The sequence below is a fragment of the Lethenteron reissneri genome, chromosome 21, assembly GCF_015708825.2.
Source record: "Lethenteron reissneri isolate LAM-NWPU_2019-01 chromosome 21, ASM1570882v1, whole genome shotgun sequence".
NCBI lineage: Eukaryota > Metazoa > Chordata > Hyperoartia > Petromyzontiformes > Petromyzontidae > Lethenteron > Lethenteron reissneri.
The window spans coordinates 5,586,247-5,607,241 of NC_083799.1; the positions used below are offsets into that span (position 1 = coordinate 5,586,247).

At 47.0% G+C, this 20,995-nt stretch overlaps 2 protein-coding genes across 3 annotated transcripts; one reads left to right on the forward strand and one right to left on the reverse strand.

The window, feature by feature from the left end:
• The first annotated feature begins 856 nt into the window (after positions 1–856).
• Positions 857–10,973, forward strand: MLX (MAX dimerization protein MLX). Of its 2 annotated transcripts, XM_061555598.1 has the most exons (9): positions 899–955; positions 5,420–5,470; positions 8,125–8,185; positions 9,150–9,248; positions 9,373–9,470; positions 9,613–9,709; positions 9,862–9,961; positions 10,081–10,282; positions 10,449–10,973. In XM_061555598.1, the coding sequence occupies exons 1-9, from the start codon at positions 911–913 to the stop codon at positions 10,503–10,505; spliced, it is 810 nt and encodes a 269-aa protein (XP_061411582.1). In that variant the 5' UTR covers positions 899–910; the 3' UTR covers positions 10,506–10,973. The 2 variants fall into 2 exon arrangements, with proteins under 2 accessions (XP_061411583.1, XP_061411582.1); XM_061555599.1 differs by lacking the exon at positions 5,420–5,470 and having other exon boundaries at positions 857–955.
• Positions 8,618–20,720, reverse strand: ERCC3 (ERCC excision repair 3, TFIIH core complex helicase subunit). Its single transcript, XM_061555597.1, is given in 16 exon segments — positions 8,618–11,893; positions 12,104–12,256; positions 12,725–12,843; positions 12,926–13,043; positions 13,174–13,270; positions 13,684–13,886; positions 14,181–14,365; positions 14,812–15,126; positions 15,336–15,507; positions 15,509–15,541; positions 15,697–15,885; positions 16,506–16,644; positions 17,094–17,143; positions 17,585–17,821; positions 18,041–18,246; positions 20,617–20,720. Coding segments are annotated over 16 exon segments (2,391 nt in total). The 5' UTR covers positions 20,651–20,720; the 3' UTR covers positions 8,618–11,752.
• Between the last annotated feature and the right edge of the window lie 275 nt (positions 20,721–20,995).

The following is a 20,995-nucleotide window of genomic DNA, read 5'->3' on the forward strand; positions in this document are numbered from 1 at the left end:
TCGTGCCTCACCCCCAATGCCCCCCCCCCGTGCCTCACCCCTAATGCCCCCCCCCGTGCCTCACCTCCAATGCCCCCCCCCGTGCCTCACCCCAATGCCCCCCCTCGTGCCTCACCCCCAATACCCCCCTCGTGCCTCACCCCCAATGCCCCCCCCAGTGCCTCACCCCCAATGCCCCCCCGTGCCTCACCCCCAATGCCCCCCCCCCGTGCCTCACCCCCAATGCCCCCCCCCGTGCCTCACCCCCAATGGCCTCACCCCAATGCCCCCCCCGTGCCTCACCCCCAATGCCCCCCCGTGCCTCACCCCCAATGCCCCCCCCCGTGCCTCACCCCCCAATGCCCCCCCCCCGTGCCTCACCCCCAATGCCCCCCCCCCGTGCCTCACCCCCAATGCCCCCCCCCCGTGCCTCACCCCCAATGCCCCCCCCGTGCCTCACCCCCAATACCCCCCTCGTGCCTCACCCCCAATGCCCCCCCCGTGCCTCACCCCCAATGCCCCCCCGTGCCTCACCCCCAATGCCCCCCCCCGTGCCTCACCCCCAATGCCCCCCCCGTGCCTCACCCCCAATGCCCCCCCCCGTGCCTCACCCCCAATGCCCCCCCCCCGTGCCTCACCCCCAATGCCCCCCCGTGCCTCACCCCCAATGCCCCCCCCGTGCCTCACCCCCAATGCCCCTCCCCCCCCTCGTGCTGGCCCCACCCGCAGCTCAGAAGCGCGAGTGCAGCACCACAACCCCAGTGCGAGGTCTCTTTTCCGCGTGCGGCGCAAAGACGAGAAACACGAGCCTGTGTCTTGTTACGGCAGAGGGGATGGGGGCCCCCTCTCGCTCGTCACGTGGCGGAGCATTGGATCCCTCCGATTGGCGGAGAGGTATATCACGTGACGTAGGGGGCCAGCTTCACGTGCCATGGCGGAGGGGACAGCGGCGGGATCCCCGGACGAGGCGTGGAAGGTGAGACACGGAGACACACAGAGACACACAGACACAGAGACACACACAGACACACAGACACGGAGACACACAGAGACACACAGAGACACACAGACACACAGAGACACAGAGACACAGACACGGAGACACAGAGACACACAGAGACACAGACACAGAGACACACAGAGACACAGACACAGAGACACAGACAGAGACACACAGAGACACAGACACAGAGACACAGAGACACACAGAGACACACAGAGACACACAGACACACAGAGACACACAGAGACACACAGACACACAGACACACAGACACGAGACACAGAGACACACAGAGACACAGACACAGAGACACACAGAGACACAGACACAGAGACACACAGAGACACAGACACAGAGACACACAGACACACAGAGACACACAGACACACAGAGACACACAGAGACACAGACACAGAGAACACAGACACACAGACACACAGACACAGAGACACACAGAGACACACAGAGACACAGAGACACACAGCACGGAGACACACAGAGAACACAGACACACAGAGACACACAGAGACACACAGAGACACACAGACACACAGAGACACAAGAGACACACAGAGACACACAGAGACACAGACACGGAGACACACAGAGACACACAGAGACACACAGAGACACAGACACACAGAGACACGGAGACACACAGCAGGAGACACACAGAGACACAGACACACAGAGACACACAGACACACACAGACACAGAGACACACAGAGACACACAGACACACGGAGACACACAGAGACACACAGACACACAGACAGGCGACACACAGACACACAGAGACACAGAGACACACAGAGACACAGAGACACACAGACACAGAGACACACAGACACAGAGACACACAGAGACACAGACACAGAGACACACAGACACACAGAGACACAGAGACACACACAGACACAGAGACACACAGAGACACAGAGACACACAGACACACAGACACACAGAGACACACAGACACAGAGACACACAGACACAGAGACACACAGAGACACACAGAGACACACAGAGACACACAGAGACACACAGACATACAGACACAGAGACACACACAGACAAAGAGACACACAGACACAGAGACACACAGACACAGAGACACACAGACACAGAGACACACAGACACAGAGACACACAGACACAGAGACACACAGACACAGAGACACACAGACACAGAGACACACAGACACAGAGACACACAGACACAGAGACACACAGACACACAGACACACAGACACAGAGACACACAGACACAGAGACACACAGACACAGACACACAGACACAGAGACACACAGACACACAGACACACAGACACAGAGACACACAGACACAGACACAGACACAGACACAGACACACAGACACAGAGACACACAGACACGGAGACACAGAGAGTGAGACAGGGAGAGTGTGAGACAGAGAGAGACACAGAGACAGAGAGTGAGACAGAGACAGAGAGAGACAGAGATACACAGAGACACAGAGAATGAGACGCAGAGTGAGAGACACAGAGAGACAGAGAGAGTGAGACACAGAGACACAGTGAGACAGAGAGTAAAACAGAGAGACACAGAGTGAGACAGAGAGTGAGACCGAGAGAGACAGAGACACAGAGAGTGAGACACAGAGACACAGACAGAGAGAGTGAGACAGAGACACAGAGTGAGACAGAGAGTTACACAGAGCGTGACAGTGACACACAGTGAGACACAAGGTAGTCAGACAGTTAGAGACAGAGTGAGACACGGAGACAGAGTGAAACACAATGAGAAAGTGAGAGACAGAGTGAGAGACAGAGTGAGAGACAGAGTGAGAGACAGAGTGAGAGACAGAGTGAGAGACAGAGTGAGAGACAGAGTGAGACACAGAGTGAGACACAGAGACAGAGTGAAACACAATGAGACAGTGAGAGACACAGTGAGACAGTGAGAGACACAGTGAGACAGTCAGAGACAGAGTGAGACACAGAGACAGACAGTCAGAGACAGAGTGAGACACAGAGACAGACAGTGAGACACAGAGTGAGACACAGAGACAGACAGTGAGAGACAGAGTGAGACACAATGAAACACAATGAGACAGTGAGAGACATCGTGCGAGAGAGCGTTGAGGCACGAGGGAGAGACACAATGTGTCTGTGTGGGGGTAAAAGAGTGACGAGATTGTGAGCACGAGAGGGGTGGTGGTGTGCGGGAAGTGAGGAGGGAGAGTCGGGGTGAGAGGTGGTGCAGTGGTTGTGTGTTTTTATGGTTTTATGGTTATTGTGCTTGCTGTGGTTGTTTGTTAGGGGTGGTTGTGGTTGCTAGTGGTGGTTGTTAGTGGTGGTTGTTAGTGGTGGTTGTGGTTGCTAGTGGTGGTTGCTAGTGGTGGTTGTTAGTGGTGGTTGTGGTTGTTAGTGGTGGTTGTGGTTGCTAGTGGTGGTTGTGGTTGCTAGTGGTGGTTGTGGTTGCTAGTGGTGGTTGTGGTTGCTAGTGGTGGTTGTGGTTGCTAGTGGTGGTTGTGGTTGTTAGTGGTGGTTGTTAGTTGTGGTTGTTAGTGGTGGTTGTTAGTGGTGGTTGCTAGTGGTGGTTGTGGTTGTTAGTGGTGGTTGTGGTTGCTAGTGTTGGTTGTGGTTGCTAGTGGTGGTTGTGGTTGTTAGTGGTGGTTGTGGTTGCTAGTGGTAGTTGTGGTTGCTAGTGGTGGTTGTTAGTGGTGGTTGTGGTTGCTAGTGGTGGTTGTGGTTGCTAGTGGTGGTTGTGGTTGCTAGTGGTGGTTGTGGTTGCTGGTTGTGGTTGCTGGTTGTGGTTGCTGGTTGTGGTTGCTAGTGGTGGTTGTGGTTGCTAGTGGTGGTTGCTAGTGGTGGTTGTTAGTGGTGGTTGTGGTTGCTAGTGGTGGTTGTTAGTGGTGGTTGTTAGTGGTGGTTGTGGTTGTTAGTGGTGGTTGTTAGTGGTGGTTGTTAGTGGTGGTTGTTAGTGGTGGTTGTTAGTGGTGGTTGTTAGTGGTGGTTGTTAGTGGTGGTTGTTAGTGGTGGTTGTTAGTGGTGGTTGTTAGTGGTGGTTGTGGTTGTTAGTGGTGGTTGTGGTTGTTAGTGGTGGTTGTTAGTGGTGGTTGTGGTTGCTAGTGGTGGTTGTGGTTGCTAGTGGTGGTTGTGGTTGCTAGTGGTGGTTGTGGTTGTTAGTGGTGGTTGTGGTTGTTAGTGGTGGTTGTGGTTGCTAGTGGTGGTTGTGGTTGCTAGTGGTGGTTGCTAGTGGTGGTTGTGGTTGCTAGTGGTGGTTGTGGTTGCTAGTGGTGGTTGCTAGTGGTTGTTGTGGTTGTTAGTGGTGGTTGTTAGTGGTGGTTGTGGTTGTTAGTGGTGGTTGTGGTTGCTAGTGGTGGTTGTGGTTGCTAGTGGTGGTTGTGGTTGCTAGTGGTTGTTGTGGTTGTTAGTGGTGGTTGCTAGTGGTGGTTGTGGTTGCTAGTGGTTGTTGTGGTTGTTAGTGGTGGTTGTGGTTGCTAGTGGTGGTTATGGTTGCTAGTGGTGGTTGTGGTTGCTAGTGGTGGTTGTGGTTGCTAGTGGTGGTTGTGGTTGCTAGTGGTGGTTGTGGTTGCTAGTGGTGGTTGTGGTTGCTAGTGGTGGTTGTGGTTGCTAGTGGTGGTTGTGGTTGCTAGTGGTTGTTGTGGTTGTTAGTGGTGGTTGTTAGTGGTGGTTGTGGTTGCTAGTGGTTGTTGTGGTTGTTAGTGGTGGTTGTGGTTGCTAGTGGTTGTTGTGGTTGTTAGTGGTTGTTGTGGTTGTTAGTGGTGGTTGTGGTTGCTAGTGGTGGTTGTGGTTGCTAGTGGTGGTTGTGGTTGCTAGTGGTGGTTGTGGTTGCTAGTGGTGGTTGTGGTTGCTAGTGGTGGTTGTGGTTGCTAGTGGTGGTTGTGGTTGCTAGTGGTAGTTGTGGTTGCTAGTGGTTGTTGTGGTTGTTAGTGGTGGTTGTTAGTGGTGGTTGTGGTTGCTAGTGGTTGTTGTGGTTGTTAGTGGTGGTTGTGGTTGCTAGTGGTGGTTGTGGTTGCTAGTGGTTGTTGTGGTTGTTAGTGGTGGTTGTGGTTGCTAGTGGTGGTTGTGGTTGCTAGTGGTTGTTGCTAGTGGTGGTTGTGGGGATCGGTTAGCGCTCCGCGTTGCCACGAACCCGGCGACTCGGTTATCTGAACCGGACTTTGGGCCTTTCCTAGGTCGACTCAGCCTCAAATGAGAACTTAGTGCGGTGTGTAAACATCGCCACTTAGGGAGACAAAGGCGGCCGGGCGTGGTTGTTGCCCACCGCCCCCGCTCGTGTGCCGTGCCGGCCTTCATAGGTGCTCGCTAACAGCACTTGTACCCAACACTGTTACAGGCGACACGGGGGTGGGAATCTTTGTTTTTGTTGTGGCCGTGCTGAACTTGTTTTTTGTGTGTCCTCGTTTCTGCCTCCGGGGGCTTCGCAGAGTTGGAGGAACTCCCCGACTCGACCGCAGGAATTGGCTGAGCCGAGCGAGGCGCGTGACAACCGCGACCACCGACCAATAATTGTGCACCAAGTGAACTTTTACCGCATCTAAATGCGGCCGCATCTCAAGATCCCTTTCATAAGCAAACCGTGCTGTTTATTTTCATAGGCAAGGCAGGCAGTGGTATGGCAGAGACGGGCGAAAATAGTCAGGTCTTGAGCCCTGGACTGAACGGGCAAAGGCGGTCGATGGGCATGGGGATGGCTGGGGAGAAAGAAACGTCAGGCCATGCGGATAGCAGAGCAGAATAAATAATATCCAACAAAGATAATAGGGTTTTCCCCTTTCTGGCAATAAAACTGGTGTTAATGTGTGAAAACACCAAACTGACACCTTTGCAAGGAATCATGTCTGCATTAACCACATACTTGTGAACATGCAAACAAAAAAACATGCTTTGACAGTATGTGCATTGTCTTTGAAATGGATTGGTCCACAACAGAGACAGCTTTCTTGAGAGCCTAGCCTCAAACGGTGTTAGACCAGAGGACGCCAAAAGGCGAACAGCACAAAGACAACACCACTATCAGGACAGTGAGAGCTCGGGGTGAGCAGCTACATCATGAGACCTCCTTTGCCAGTATTAAATTATAATAGGGTTTTCCCCTTTCTGGCAATAAAACGGGTGTTAAGATGTAGATGTTAAAATACCAAACTGGCACCTTTGCAACGAATCATGTCTGCATGAACCACATGTACTTGTGGTGAACATGCAAACAAAAAAACATGCTCCGACAGTATGTGCATGGTCTTTGAAACTGAGTGAAGGGTGATTTGGCGTTTCGACAAAGCCTTGGTTGCTGGAGTGGAGAGTGCACGGACGGGAGCTGTCGGCAGGTGCACTCTTGAAGTTGATCTGAGATTGGATCGGGGACCCTTGGGAGTGATTGGGGGATGTGGTGCGCGTTTAGGGTGTGGGTGGGAATATGTTTTATGATCTGAAGTTTGGAGATGATTTGATTTGGAGAGGCTGTAGAGTTGCAATAATGGAGTTTATGGGGGGTGGGGGGGGGCGTATGAGGTCTTGCAGAGTCTATGTGTTGGGAAGTGAACGAGAGCACTGATTTAAGGATGAGCTTTCGGGTGCTCTTCACCAGTGACGACGTGAGAAGAGTGTAAGAGTGAGATGCAGTGAATTTAGGATGTGCACAATCCGTGTTTGCCAACTGGACTTTTACCGATAAAGTGCTATTGTTTAGCAACATTTAGCTGCGGGAAGTTAGAATCAATCCAATCTGAAGACGTCAGTTACGCAGAAAAACTGCGAATAAAGAGGTATCGTGAAGAGATGGAAAATGCTTAAATATGACAAGGATCATTCTTATAAAGAAGTAATTTCTTGATGTATTACTGGTCATTGGAATGTTTGGAGAGGGTTCATTTTCTCTAACGATGTAATTGTTTAACCTTTAAGCCTGTGCCTCCACACTCCTGCCTACATAGCTCCTGCAAGGTTTCCTTAAACGGAAATACAGGAACATTCTGCAGCATTAATAAGTTTGACAGCTGTGAATTATGTATACAAATTCTACCCCCCCCCCCCTCCATTGTGGATACCCACAGTTCTGGTGGCGAGACTGTTAACTACCTCGCCTGGTATCGAGGTCGTGGGTTCGATCCCGACCCTGACGCCTGCTGTATATTTGGAGTTTGTATGTTCACCCTGTGGGCGCAAAAATCCGGGTCCTCCGATTTTCCCCTCCACATTTAGAAAGATGCGTTTAGGGTATTTGGCTGCAATACATTTCCACAAACCACCACTTCGTTAAGCTGTCGTTAGTGGCCAGGACGCTTCTGAAAAATAGCTGCTATGTAGCTCAGTGGGCCTTACCTGGTAAAATAGAAAGTAGTTCGTTAATCGTTTAATGCAGGGGTGGGGAACGTCCGGCCCGTGGGCCGTATAAGACCCGTGAAATCATTTGGTGTGGCCCTGCCAAGGCAACCGCAGGCAGGACTCGAAATTCAATACATCTAGGAGCAAATCTGGAAAAGCAGTTGCGAGTAGCAACAACATCATCAACACCAGCTAACATCACCACGCCTCGCCAAAGAGAAGCAGTTCCAGCCATAACATTAGGGGTGAATTAATTATATGTTTGACAAAATATAACAGGCCAAATTTTTAAGTTGATAATTTTGTATGGCCCGCGAATGATGTTGTAAATATCCAAATGGCCCTTGGCAGAAATAAGGTTCCCTACCCCTGGTTGAATGTAACAAAGTGTAAGATGTTTTAGGAGTACCGTGTGTATGGGGGTGTGCTGTTCCACACACACGGGTGGAGGGAAACATCTCCATATAAACATTTCACACATCACACGTTTTTCGTACCAACACGTATTTTTTGCGATGTTGAGTGACCCGAAATAGCTGGCCGTGCACTCAGTGCAGCAGCTGGGTGCATTTGGCCAGATTGTTACACGTCAGCTTGGAGGTGTTAATAATTAACTTAACATGATATTAAAACCTGTCGGTGCCTCCATTACAGCTGTTACAGTTTCATAGACTTTGGAGCTCACAATTTAGTATCTACCTTTTATTGCAAAACGTGCAGTGGGTTTCGGCGATCTCATATGATGTAAAATTATTGCCTCTCTCTGGGGAGTCCCCTAACGAATGTCTCCATTCTCCTTTTCCAACAGGGATCTTCTCTTCATGCCAATCACTCCGACCAGAGCTTCAGTGACAGTGGCTTTGACCAGTGTAAGGTTATTACCAATAAAAAATACAACCCCAAACCAGGTCCAAACACTATCAATTCTGCAATCCAGATGTGCCCAGACTGTAGACAATTCCAAACTCTCACCCACCCAACTCCTACCACACACGTGCCGTGCAGTCCCACAATGATTACGTAAAAAATATCTGAAGTGTCATGATGGGATTAGAGACCATTTCATATTTGCTCATCAGTCATCATAAGCAATGTAAATTCCATACAATTATCGAACATGAATATTGCAGTGGGGCTCGAGATAAATGAAAAAAAGTCCTTCAAAAGTTTTCTAAACAATTGAAAAAATACATATCGGAGGGATATAACTGAAAAATACATGAAGAGTATATATACCTCGGGAAGTTATTGAAGGTGCACCGAGATAAATATGTATATATAAAGAGACCATTGATCGCAGGTTGGACTTTTTTAAACGTTTAATAATTAAAGACAACAATGTGCCTCCGTTATTTATCATTATATATTATCTATTTGACATACGGATCAGAAACATGGCCATTGAAAAGAAAGTAGAACAATCTGCAAAGTGCTCAAATAAGCATGGAGATGTGTATGCTTAGACTGATAAAAATAACACTGATTAGAGGACATATCAGTTAAAGACATATTGACTTAAGTGGGCTCAGGCAGGGCACGTCACGAGAAGAGGGTCTGTGGTCGACTTATTATGTAGTGGAGCATAAATGAGGACGCATGTTTGAAATACTTCCAGAGATTGAACGATGAGACAGTCATAATTCATGCACTGAAGTTTGATGGAATGCAGCATTGCATGGTAATGGCATGAGGCCTTCAAACAAGTAGAAAAAGTATGTTAATGATAATCCAGTGCTTTATCTTGAGAAACATCACTTCTATATTGACATTTGAGGTTGGGATTTGTTGGCTGCAAATCAGTATTAATGGTACTTTGCTGTTTCACTGTCTCAGTCTTTGCAGATAGCATAGTCAAGGGAGGAGTTGTTTCACGTACCAACAGCATCAACTCCAACACGGGCTCCAACAGTGCTTCCTCCGTTCCCAACACAGGTTTGTGTATTACGCCAATTGTGCAGTGTCAATAACAAAGCTGTCGGGTAAAGCCCATGCAGTTGGAAAATAGCCAAGCACTTGTTATGATGGAAGGCTTGCCTTGCTTCCCCTCTGTGTGCAGATGATGAAGACAGCGACTACAGGCAAGAGCTGACGTACAAAGACCGCCGGCGTCAAGCTCACACCCAGGCTGAGCAAAAGCGACGGGATGCCATTAAGGTATTGTTCCTTTTAATACTGTGAAGAACTTGATGTTTTATCAAACCTATGGTCAATGCAGCATCTCCCGTGTAAAATGGTTGCTGTAGTCTGCATTTTTGCCTGTATACTGTGCTTGGCTGAAGAACAATTGTCTTTACAGAAAGGCTATGAAGATCTGCAGGCCATTGTGCCCACCTGTACGCAGCAGGACCTCATTGGCTCCCAGAAAATGAGTAAAGCCACTGTGCTCCAGCGTTGTACGTATTTCACTTTGTTGCTGTTAATTGTGCACCTTCATGGCTAAATTGTGTTTTGCTTTTACCAGTTTTGCAAAACTTTTCATGACTAAGATTATTTTTTAAAGGGTAATGCCCAGCTTTGTGCACTGTTGTGTGTATTATTGTTGCAGCCATCGATTACATACATTTCCTCCACAAGGAGAAGAAGAAGCAGGAGGAGGAGTTGTCAACTCTGCGGAAAGAAGTTCTTGCCCTAAAAATCATGAAATCGTAAGAGTCTTACGGAAAATCATTTATTATCATTTACCTGTATTTGCCCCATTGTTGTGTAAGCAATAGCAAATCTCCATAGGGTATCAACGATTGCACGTTTATTTGTATTGTTGCAGGAACTACGAGCAGATTGTGCGTGCCCACCAGAGCAATCCACAGCAGGGCCAGGAGCAGGTGTCAGATGAAGTGAAGTTCAGCATCTTCCAGGGTATCATGGATACTCTGTTCCAGTCCTTCAATGCCTCCATTGCAGTGTCCAGCTTCCAGGAGCTGTCTGCCTGTGTCTTCAGTTGGTTGGAGGAGCACTGCAAGCCACAGGTACGTGTAACCTAACCAGCACCTGCAGTGAATGCTTTGGGCGTTGCCACTTAACTCGGATGTGAACAGATACATACAATTGTGAATTAGCTTTAAATGTAGCTGTTGTAAACAGTTGTGAAAGCGGCCACAAATCAATGACAGGAGTGTTATGTTGCCATTGCAGACCCTGCGGGAGATCGTCCTCGGGGTGCTAAGGCAGCTCAACCCCCAGCACTACTGATGTCCCCGTAGATGATGCTGGGGCTGGGCCCACACTGCCACCATTTGATCACTCTGGACTATATACACAAAGCGTAGCGAGTGGCACCCTTCAACTGTGCTGCTTACTTTTATTAATAAGCTGCAAAACTTGCATGTGATTTAAAGGGAAACATCTCTACTTGCCTAAGTGTTTTCTACTGGGAATGTGAATTGTATTTTTTTATGTTTATCCTTTCAACAGTTTATCTGCAACTGAATTGTGTTTGACTTTCTGTTTTAACTGTTTATGTATTGTGGAAAACAGCCAAATTTGTGCCTTATACATGTGTAAACCTGCCTCATGCACTACGCTACACCATCTATATTCTTGCAAAAACTTTACTATAACTGTATCTACTTTTGAGACTTGCAAATGAAATAACATTTATTTATGTGTTATACACATTCACCTGATGTGTGCATGTGGAATGAAAGATATTTTCCATTATATCTGGTGGTCACTTTTGCTAATTATTGACGTTTTAATTTGATTTGGAATGTGAAAGAACAATTCCAGAAACTTAACTTCACAATAATGTGCTTCACTGAAGCACTTTGATTCCACGATATACAGGAAGTGTTGACAGCATTACTCAATGGATAAACCAGGAACCTTTAAAGTTTTGGCAAACGCCATAATTACTGCCTTTATACTGCTCAGGAATATCAATTAACTTTTATTTGCAATTAACAAAATTTATTATTCAGCATATAGCAGTCAAGTTTCATGGTTGGAGAAATGCCCATTACAAATTGCAAGCAATTTACTTAAGTATTTTTTATTTTTCAAGATTTTTTTTACAAGGCTCTAGCGCTCTTTTCGTATAAACTAACATGGTATTTGATAAAGATTTTAATAGGTAAAAATCTGTCTCATGAAACCCCCAACCATCAATTGTACAACCCACATGCAGTTTTTGTAATGTCATTTTGTTAAACCATTAAGTCATTTTAATGTGAACAACTTTATAACATCTCTAGTATTACTCAAGAAAAGCTAAACCCTGTTTTGACTCCGTATTCATTTACACGCAAGTTCTGCATATGCATTTACAGAAAACGAATGGCTAGGAAGGAAACATATACAAAGTTACAAATGCCTTAAACCCCCACCACACTTTATAAACAAACTTTCCTCCACACTCTGTGCCATTTTGGCAGTCTTTGATTGGCAGTCTATTATTACCTTTGGTGTTAAAATCATCAAGGAAATGAGGGCAGTTGCCCTCACTTATTTCGGAAGCGCTTGAAGAGAGGGTGCAGCACTTTGCCACCCATAGACGACTTGGAACGTGGGACCTGGTACTCCAAGTACATAGCATTGTCAGCTCCAGACATGGAACTCATGCTGCCCACACGCCGTGACATCTGCACACAAAGTCACACCATAATCTCAATCTTAACCCATATATCTGGCATTATCTACAAAAACAAGTGATTTACATGCAGGTATGGATGCATTCAAATTAGTATTGCAATGCAAAGTATTGTTATGTATGAATTAATTATACAAATGGTTAGTCTCTTGCAAGAGCTTTCATGCTGTATCCAAGCACAAGTCTGCGACCGAAGTAATACCTGTGATCGAGGCCCGCCAAATTCACCGGCCACGATCTCCTCCTCAGCGTCCAGATCGGAGGCAGCGAGCACTTTCTGAAGCAGCTGTTGCTGTTCATCCTTGGTAGAGAACATGAGTTCTCCTTCCTCCATGCCTGCAAGCTTTGTAATCACCTGCACAAGTAGTTGACAGAAGACATCTCACCATTTATTATGTTCAAACTCCAGCTAATCAGCCTTATCAAGTGCCTGAAATTTGGACTGGGAAATTGGGCAATCACTTTTTAAATGTAATTTTCACACCATGGACAATGAGCATCGTTTTATGAGGAGTTTTATACTACATTTAATTTTGTTGGATAAAGGCCTCTCCATGCAGTGTCAATTATGGAGATGTTTTTGACCATGCTTCATGATTTGTCAGTGCAGAGGGGGGGGGTCGCACCCAGCACTTTATTGGACATCACTTGACACGAATGTTAGCTGTGGCTGAGAATCAAACTCAGGACACTGGGTTCAGAGGACAGTGCAGTAGCCACTGTCAATGCTTCACCCAATGCTGCATTGATATCGAAGAGCGTAACCAAAGGGAATTGCATTTCGTGAACAGAAATTGTTCCTGAACCAATGTTTGGAACCTACTTTGAAGCTGTAACCCTGGTCCACAAGGAAGCGCTGTCGTTTGGCCGAATAGGCCATCTCCTGGGTATCCTGAGATACGAGTGAGTAGAAATAAGCGTTGTACTCCTCTGCCACCATGCCTGCAGGGAAAACACAAGTTTAGAATTTGTCCTAGGCTCTTGGTGCTTCATCGAAAGACGTTGCAACATGGACCCTACCAACCTTTTTTAGCACGCAAGACTCGGCCAAGCCGTTGTGCCTCTTGGCGCCGTGATCCTCCATGGGACGAGATCTGGATAAGCACATTAGCCTCGGGCAGGTCAAAGGATGTGTCGCCAACCTACACACACACACACAACCGCAACATGTCTCCTGAAGGATTGTAGATTTTTTTAGGCAGAGCATATGCACTGCACATGTCAGGGATTCTTGGCTGATGTCAATTGAAAACAATGTGTAGAAATACAGACCTTTGAAATAAAGATGGTGTTTATTTTGGGATTGTGCTTGAAATTCTGTAGGATCTGCATACGCTCGCCTTGTGAAGTTGGCCCATAAATATATGGCCTGTAAAAAGTGATTCAAAATGTTGGTGTACATCATATTGCTACATAAATCAGAAAAAAACATTAAATGCATAGCATTCCATTTAGTAAAAATAACACAATTTTGGTATATGTCTTAAAATGTAATTTTCAACTAATTTACAATCTTTTATATAGTGCCCTTTATGCTAGCATGTCACAGAGCACTTTACAACCGAAAAGAAACTGGCATCTCATATCCAACATTTAAAATAGCATCCCTGTGTCTGCTGTCCCTGGGCACAATGTGACTCAGGATCTAGCCTACAAATGGGCATTAGTCTGCCAGTAGGGGAGGGTGATGATTGCTCCAATGTGTAATCCCAATTGAATAATTTGGATGTTCACATCTTTCCCACGAACACAGCAGGGAAATGTGTTGATGGGAGCACCCACTTGTTGAGCCGTACTGCATACTCCTTGAGTGCAAACACGTTGTCTGCAAACACGATGACCTTGTCGTTGCGGCGCTCGTGGAAGCGGATCAGAAACTGGCAGGCGCGGAACTTGTTTGGGTTCATTACATAGAGCAGCAGCCGCTTCTTGGTCCGGGTTGACACGTACTCCCGGTAAAATTCCGGGGTCATGGGACACCACACCTTGGCGGACAGCCGGTGTCAGTGTGAGGCAAATATAACAGACTCAACTGTGCTACAGCCAACTGCTATTGCATTGGTGGGGGAATGTTTAATTTTTTGGAAGTGTAATTGCCATTCTTGAGAAACGAACTATTCCCAACATTCTTCTTTATTTTAATAAGCTTTGAACAACCACAAATTAGACAATACAATTGAGAGGTAATTATGAAATAAAGTAATTTCATGGTAATCAAACATCATACTCCATCGGGCAGCTCTTAAAAGCTGTGAATTTCTGAACCTCTCTCCACTCACCTCGGCACACTGCACCTTAGCAATGTAACCAGCATTCTGCAGCTCCATCCAGTTGGCTTCGTACAGTTTGGGGCCAATGAGGAAGTTGAGGTCAACGATCTTGTCGTCCTCGCGCACCAGTGTGGCCGTAAGGCCCAGCTTGCAGTGCGCCTGCACAATGGTCAGCACCCGGCGGAACATGCGAGCTGCGGGTTGAGGGAGGCAGCGGGCAATTCGGGTGATTGCAAATATATTGACACTTGAAAAATGTTAAGTGGATCGTTCACTGTAACGTGTTAAGCATGATAATAGTTTTTTTACCCTTTTATCTGGCAACAAAACTGACACCTTTTTTTTTACAAGCGCCTTTGGCGTCATCTGGTCCAACACCATGTGAGACTAGGCTCTAAGGAAAGCTGTCGCGGGTGTGGACCAATCAACTTCAAGGACAGTGCATACATTATCAGAGTTATGTTTTTTGTTTGCATTATGACTGCAGGTATTGTGGTCTATGCAAACATGACTCCTTGTAAAAAAGGTGTCAGTTTTGTTGCCAGATAAAAGGGTAAAAAAAAATTATCATATTTTTTACTGGCAAATGAGTTTCCAATGGTGTTAAGCATGCTGCATATATTTCTTCATAAGAGTTTACCTGGAATGGTGTGGACCTCATCCAGAAGCATTAGTCCCCACTCCTGGCTCTTCATCCAATCCATGACACGCTCTGCCTCCCAAGATCGCTTTGTCGTGTGGCCCAGCATCGAATATGTGCTAATGGCGATTCCACAACCCGATGGCTTGTCCTTGGCATCAGAAGTAAACCGGCAGATTTGGCTCTCATCTGCCGTTGACCACATCCGGAATTGAGCCTTCCACTGTTCCACTGACACCGCAGATGTGCAGAGTACAAGACAGCGCTTTCTGACCGTGCATGCTGCTGTCACACCCACTAACGATTTCCCAGCACCTGCGGATGAAGCAAATGCGTACGTTATAATGAACTTATTTGTAAGGCATAAACTTTTCCAAAAACATTAGGACATTTATTTCTCACAATTTGTACAAAAATTTTCACGTGCCTTATTGTTAAGTAGTTGCATGTAAAATTATGCTTCAAATTTATTTTAGTATATATTTCACGTAAACAACAGGCAAAGTCCTCATGTTGACACACACCACATGGCAGCACAATGACTCCCGAACGGGCTCGGCCATTGCCGAACATCTTCCGGAGGCTCTTCTCCTGGTAAGGCCGCAGCACAGCAGTGGGCTTAAGGTCAATATCAAGGTCTGGGTTGACTGCATCATTTCGGAAGTCGTACTCGGCCAACAATGGAAACTCCATTTCGAATGCAGCGTTTCTGGAGAAGTTCAATTGTGTCCTGCACAAGGCACATGGATCGTGATGAGAAAAGTAAGCATCTGAATCTTGAAAAATTCAAGTTTAAACACCGATATATATATTGTGATCTACGGATGAAATGAGCTTTACAAATGTAAATTATATTAAATGACATTAGATTTGCTCTCACTGTACCTGTTTGATCTCAAAGGAGACGGTATGGGTCTCCACAGCCTCATCCTCATCCTCCTTGTCCATCTGCTCATAGAAGTGGAATATGTCTGATGGGACAACTGTCTGTGCTTCTGTCTGTTCTGAAGTCTGCCCCTGGGATGTGGAGGCTCCATCAGCTCCTCCCGAGCTAGTGGTGCTTGGTTTATTCAGCTTCAACAAGACAAAGCAAAATGTATCTTTATTTCACTCCTTTGAAGTATGACATGTTAGCAATGAAGAACATACATGTTTTGCATTGTGGCCAAGTTCAACAACTTATTTTCAAACTCTTAGGTTTTTTCGGTAAAGTCACATAGGTAAAAATAAATAATCATAATAAATAGAAATAATAATAGAAATAAAATAAATCACGACGTTTCTGGCGCAACACAAGCATCCGTCATCAGGTGGAACAACCACAGCAAGAAACAATTGCTGAAGCTTCAAATCTAGAACTTATTTTCAATATAAAAAATTAACAGTTTTTTGCGTTGCACTACTGCAGTAATAGACTATAGTTATCTTGATTATAGGACTACCAGTCTTATAATCAAGTAATTTCCTCTTCTGATTTGCGAGAAAGTCAGAAGACTACGTTGGAAAGTTTAGGGAAGATTGAGGGAGACTAAAAGAGAACATGGCGAAGTTGTCAACGAGAACATGTGAGGATACTGTGCAGCTGGCTATCGATGGAAACCTGTGGAAAGAGAGAACTCGCAAAGCAGACCCCGCCAAGTGACACAATGCTCGTATTGGGATGCCCCCTGGTGGACGTGACAGATGGTGCTTACTTGTAGGGCTGATTTGCCAGAAAATGTTTCGTTGATGAGGGGTGTCTCCCCCTCCTCAGAGCGCAGTCGACACTGCTTCACCACATCATCCTGCAGCAGTTGCTGAATCACGTCCGGAAAGGCACTCTCCACAAAATACCTGCAGTCGGTCACGTGCTGCTCCATCAACGGTCATATTCACAACTCAACCTCCTGGATAAGATAACCAGTTGACCTCCCACAAAATGGAACACCCTTTTGACAGATAAGCAGACATGATTCCCAAGTGGGATACGAACTTGAAACCTTCCGATAATAAGTTGCGAGTTACCTACAATACTTTTGGTTCATCTACCACATCTTTATGCTCATGCTTTTCTCCAATTTACATTAAATACATCCCCAATCTGTAGATTGCATTCAATTTTTACAACTACTCTAGAATAATTATTGGTTTCTGTTATACAGCGCCATGAGATATAGGTGAACTGAAGATTTATATCGGCAATTTTTATCGTGGTGTAAAAGTAAATAACATCCTTCGGAGATTATTTAAAAAATATTTTTAGCAACATTACCAAATAAAAACAAATATCCACACTTATTTACCTGTTATGCTTCAGTACAAGTTTGACTTTTCCGTAGCTGACTGTGCAGAGCTGCGCAAGAAACATTGTTGAAATTTAGGTGAATACATTGCTGTGCTGTGACTCTACAAGACCCCTGCTGCTTATCACATGTATACATTCATCTCAGTCTTTGCATATACAGTACATGGTGCATAATTGCCTCAGGAACGCAAACATTCAAAAGGAATCCCCAGTGGCAGCTGTCTCAGTGTGGCACAAGACAACGCCGCACTAGCCTGCATGTTGGCATTAATGTGTCCGTAGAGGGAAGTGATTTTTGCTTACAATTCCAATTTACCAATTATTCATAGTTGCCAAATTTTCACTGAGGCCTGCACACAATCACTTTTTTTTTTATTACGTCATGGGATTTTTAAAGTCCAATGTATAAGCATGGCACGTATTTTACGGTTATGACACCCGCGATGTTTCTAGAGACGTGTGTGTCCCATGTACCTGCACTATTCTTACCCTAATGAAGGTGAGTATTCCATCAGGAATGCTGGTCTTGTTCAGTTTCTGGAGGTATTCTATGATGTCAGAGGTTTGGAGGCCGACACTCACAGCGGCATACAGGGAGTACGCCGTTAGCCGGTACTCATGTATACGTGCCGGCCGGCACACAGGCTCCGCGATTGCAATCAAAAAGTCATGTGCATACTTGTACACGGGCGAGAAGGCTTCCAGGAAGATGTGGCCGTCGGGTGCCTGACAAGCATGAGTGATCAAGTTTGATCAGTTTGCAGAATTAAGACATAAAATGCAAAATCACATGTATAAGTAAAGAATCGGCTTCCTGATAAATTAAACATGTACACATTATACGTAAATGCGTTACTTAATCAGTGGACAATCATCCATTGTTAACAAACCTTCATAGAAATGCAACTTAATAATGAACAGTTACATGTAACATGAAGAGCTCACCACCCAGAGGGGGCGTGACGAGTGGTCTTGTTTGAGGGTCATCTGTGAGCGGTAATCTTTGGCTCCAAATTCGTCGATTATTGTGTTTGCCGTCTCCACCTGCCGACCAGCAGCAGTCGGGACTGCCTCTTGCTGATCTTCATCCTCATTAGCCGCCGCCTCCTCCTCCTCGTCCTCATCTTTGCGCTTCCTCCAGCGCTTCCTGTCTGATGGTGCAGGCACGCATAGATCACACAATTACATGCAGGCAACGCAACAAATGTAAAACTCTTATAAGGCAGCTTAACTTCATTATCTGTGTTAAACTCAGGTCGCCAGGTTTATAGTGCACTGTGTTAACCATTGCACCAATGCCCCCAATACACACATTCACACATACACCAGCACACAATTTACATTCCACGCATTCATACATACTCTTAGGCACGTAGGTAAGATGCAGTAAATTTAGCTGACGGTCCTACCTGATGACGGAGACTTGTGTTGCCTCCGAAACGTGATTTATTATTTTATTTCTATTATTACTTCTATTAATTTTATTTTTTTACCTACGTGACTTGACCGAAAAAAGCCTAAGAGTATGAATCCTTGCAGTCACGAAAGCTTCAAATCTAGAACGCATTCATACATTTACGCATATGCATATTGTTATACACATTCAGACACAACAAGTGCCATTTGCCACCGAGGTACGTGACATTACCACAGCGCTGTTGCCATGCTATGTGCACTTTGGAGACATTACGCGGCGAAGGCTCGCTGGCAGGTCACAGTTCAGACCAAGGTGGTTGTGGGTTAACTTGTCTGGCAGATACACAACCAGTGCTGCCCCATAGTGCCACAATGTATTTTAGCCTCCATAGAGGCTGATCGCGACACAATTGGCACCATTCATCGGGAAATCCAATTAGCGCCTTGTCCTACTGCACCATGTCAGCCTGTATTGTGCCCGTCTGGATGGCCAAATAGAAGCTGTTTGCACATTATGTGGGCTACATGGCCCAGCCAACAGAATCAAGTAATGGCGAGCATCTTGTAATCGATCCTGGATAAATCCAAGATAGATCGTAGGCAGGCCAGCCTGAATGTTTCAAGCAGGTGCAGGTGTTCTTGTAATGGGGTCCACATTTTGCAAACATGTAACATAAACTGTTGAACAACAAGACCGGCCAGCTTCTAGCACGATTTCGCAACCCATGAAAACTTGCATACGCATTCATAAATTCACTTTCACACATGCAGACATTGACACTCACTCACACTCGCAGTCCGATACATTCTCAAACACACACTGGCACGCCTATTCCACACGTTCAAGTTCATGTATTAGGTGTAGCCCTGTGAGCCATTCGGCTCTTGAATCGGGTGCAACCGCAACAAACAAAAACATGAACAAGAAAACATCTTAAAGTGAATATGTGACTAAGTGCAAACAGAAAATCCAAGAAAAGACAGCAAAATATTGCAGAAAAAGCACCGTACACCAACACTGTGTGCAAAAATCCCAGTGGGATGCAAGTCAAACAACAATAACCACCACAAGACAACTTAGATTAAGGGCCATCAGTCTAACGTACTCCCACATGCACACTCACACACACCAACACAGAATCGCACACGGACGGACACTCATTATATGCGTGTTAGGATCGATGCTGTCAGCGATCACCACTGAAGACCGGCAGAGTATACGAGGGGTGATGTGGCCCACACATTTGTCTCCCAAGTGGCGATGTTTACACACCGCACCAGTTCCTAATGTGAGGCCAAGGCCCGGTTCAGACAATCGCCACCACCGGTGTTGGCCCTGAGTCGAACTCGGGCTGCCACCACCACCACCACCACCCCCCGGCACTCTCCTCTGTCTCTCTCTTTACACACAGGCTGGCACTACAACACAGGCTGGCACTACAACACAGGCTGGCACTACAACTCGTCTTGCACAGAGACACAGACCCGCACACCCCGAGAGATTCGTCACACAAAGAGAGCGAGACTCGCCACGACACCATCATGAGCGGCACCATCGGACCTAGGCCCGGGCCTCACCGCTCTCATCACCACCATCATCATCACCATCATCATCACCACCATCATCATCACCACCATCACCACCACCATCACCACCACCATCCCTACCACCACCATCACTAACACCACCATCACTACCACCATCACTACCACCACCATCACCACCACACCATCACCACCACCACCATCATCACCATCATCACTACCACCACCATCACCACTACCACCACCATCATCATCACCATCATCATCACCACCACCATCATCACCAGCACCATCACTACCACCACCACCATCACCACCACTACCATCATCACCATCACCACCACCATCATCACCATCACCATCATCACCACCATCATCACCCCAATCATCACCACCACCATCATCACCACCATCATCACCCCAATCATCACCACCACTATCACCACCACCATCACCACCACCACCACTATCACCATCATCACCACTATCACCATCACCACCACTATCACCATCATCATCACCACCATCGCGTCTCGGGGGTGTTGCACGGCGCCACGCACCTTTGTCTCCGCGCTCCCGGTCTCGCTTCCCCATCGCTGCTGGGGGGGGGGGGGCACGCGAGGGGGGGTCACGAGGGGGGCACGGGGGGGACGCGAGGGGGGGGTCACGGGGGGGGGGCACGAGGGGGGGGGGGCCCGAGTGGGGGCACGAGGCAACAGCGGCAGCAGCAACGGGAGCAGCAGCAGCGGCAGCAGCAACAACAGCAACGGGAGCCGGTCCCAGCAGCCCCTGCGGCACCACGTGTGTCCGGGCGACACACGTGGGGACGCTGTGGGGCGGGGGGAGCGGTGGTGCAGCGGTTAGCGCAGCGTTGCGTGACGGGTTCGATTCCTGCTCACGGCCAACACCGGCGACGATTGTCTGGACCCGTTTTCGGGG

What these genes read in the sequence shown, in the direction of transcription:
- MLX (XM_061555598.1), top strand. Translation starts at nt 911, where the DNA reads ATGGCGGAGGGGACAGCGGCGGGATCCCCGGACGAGGCGTGGAAG. An exon ending in TGACAGTGGCTTTGACCAGT is followed by an intron (nt 8,186 to 9,149) that starts GTAAGGTTATTA and finishes TCACTGTCTCAG; the next exon opens with TCTTTGCAGATAGCATAGTC. An exon ending in AGCCACTGTGCTCCAGCGTT is followed by an intron (nt 9,710 to 9,861) that starts GTACGTATTTCA and finishes TTATTGTTGCAG; the next exon opens with CCATCGATTACATACATTTC.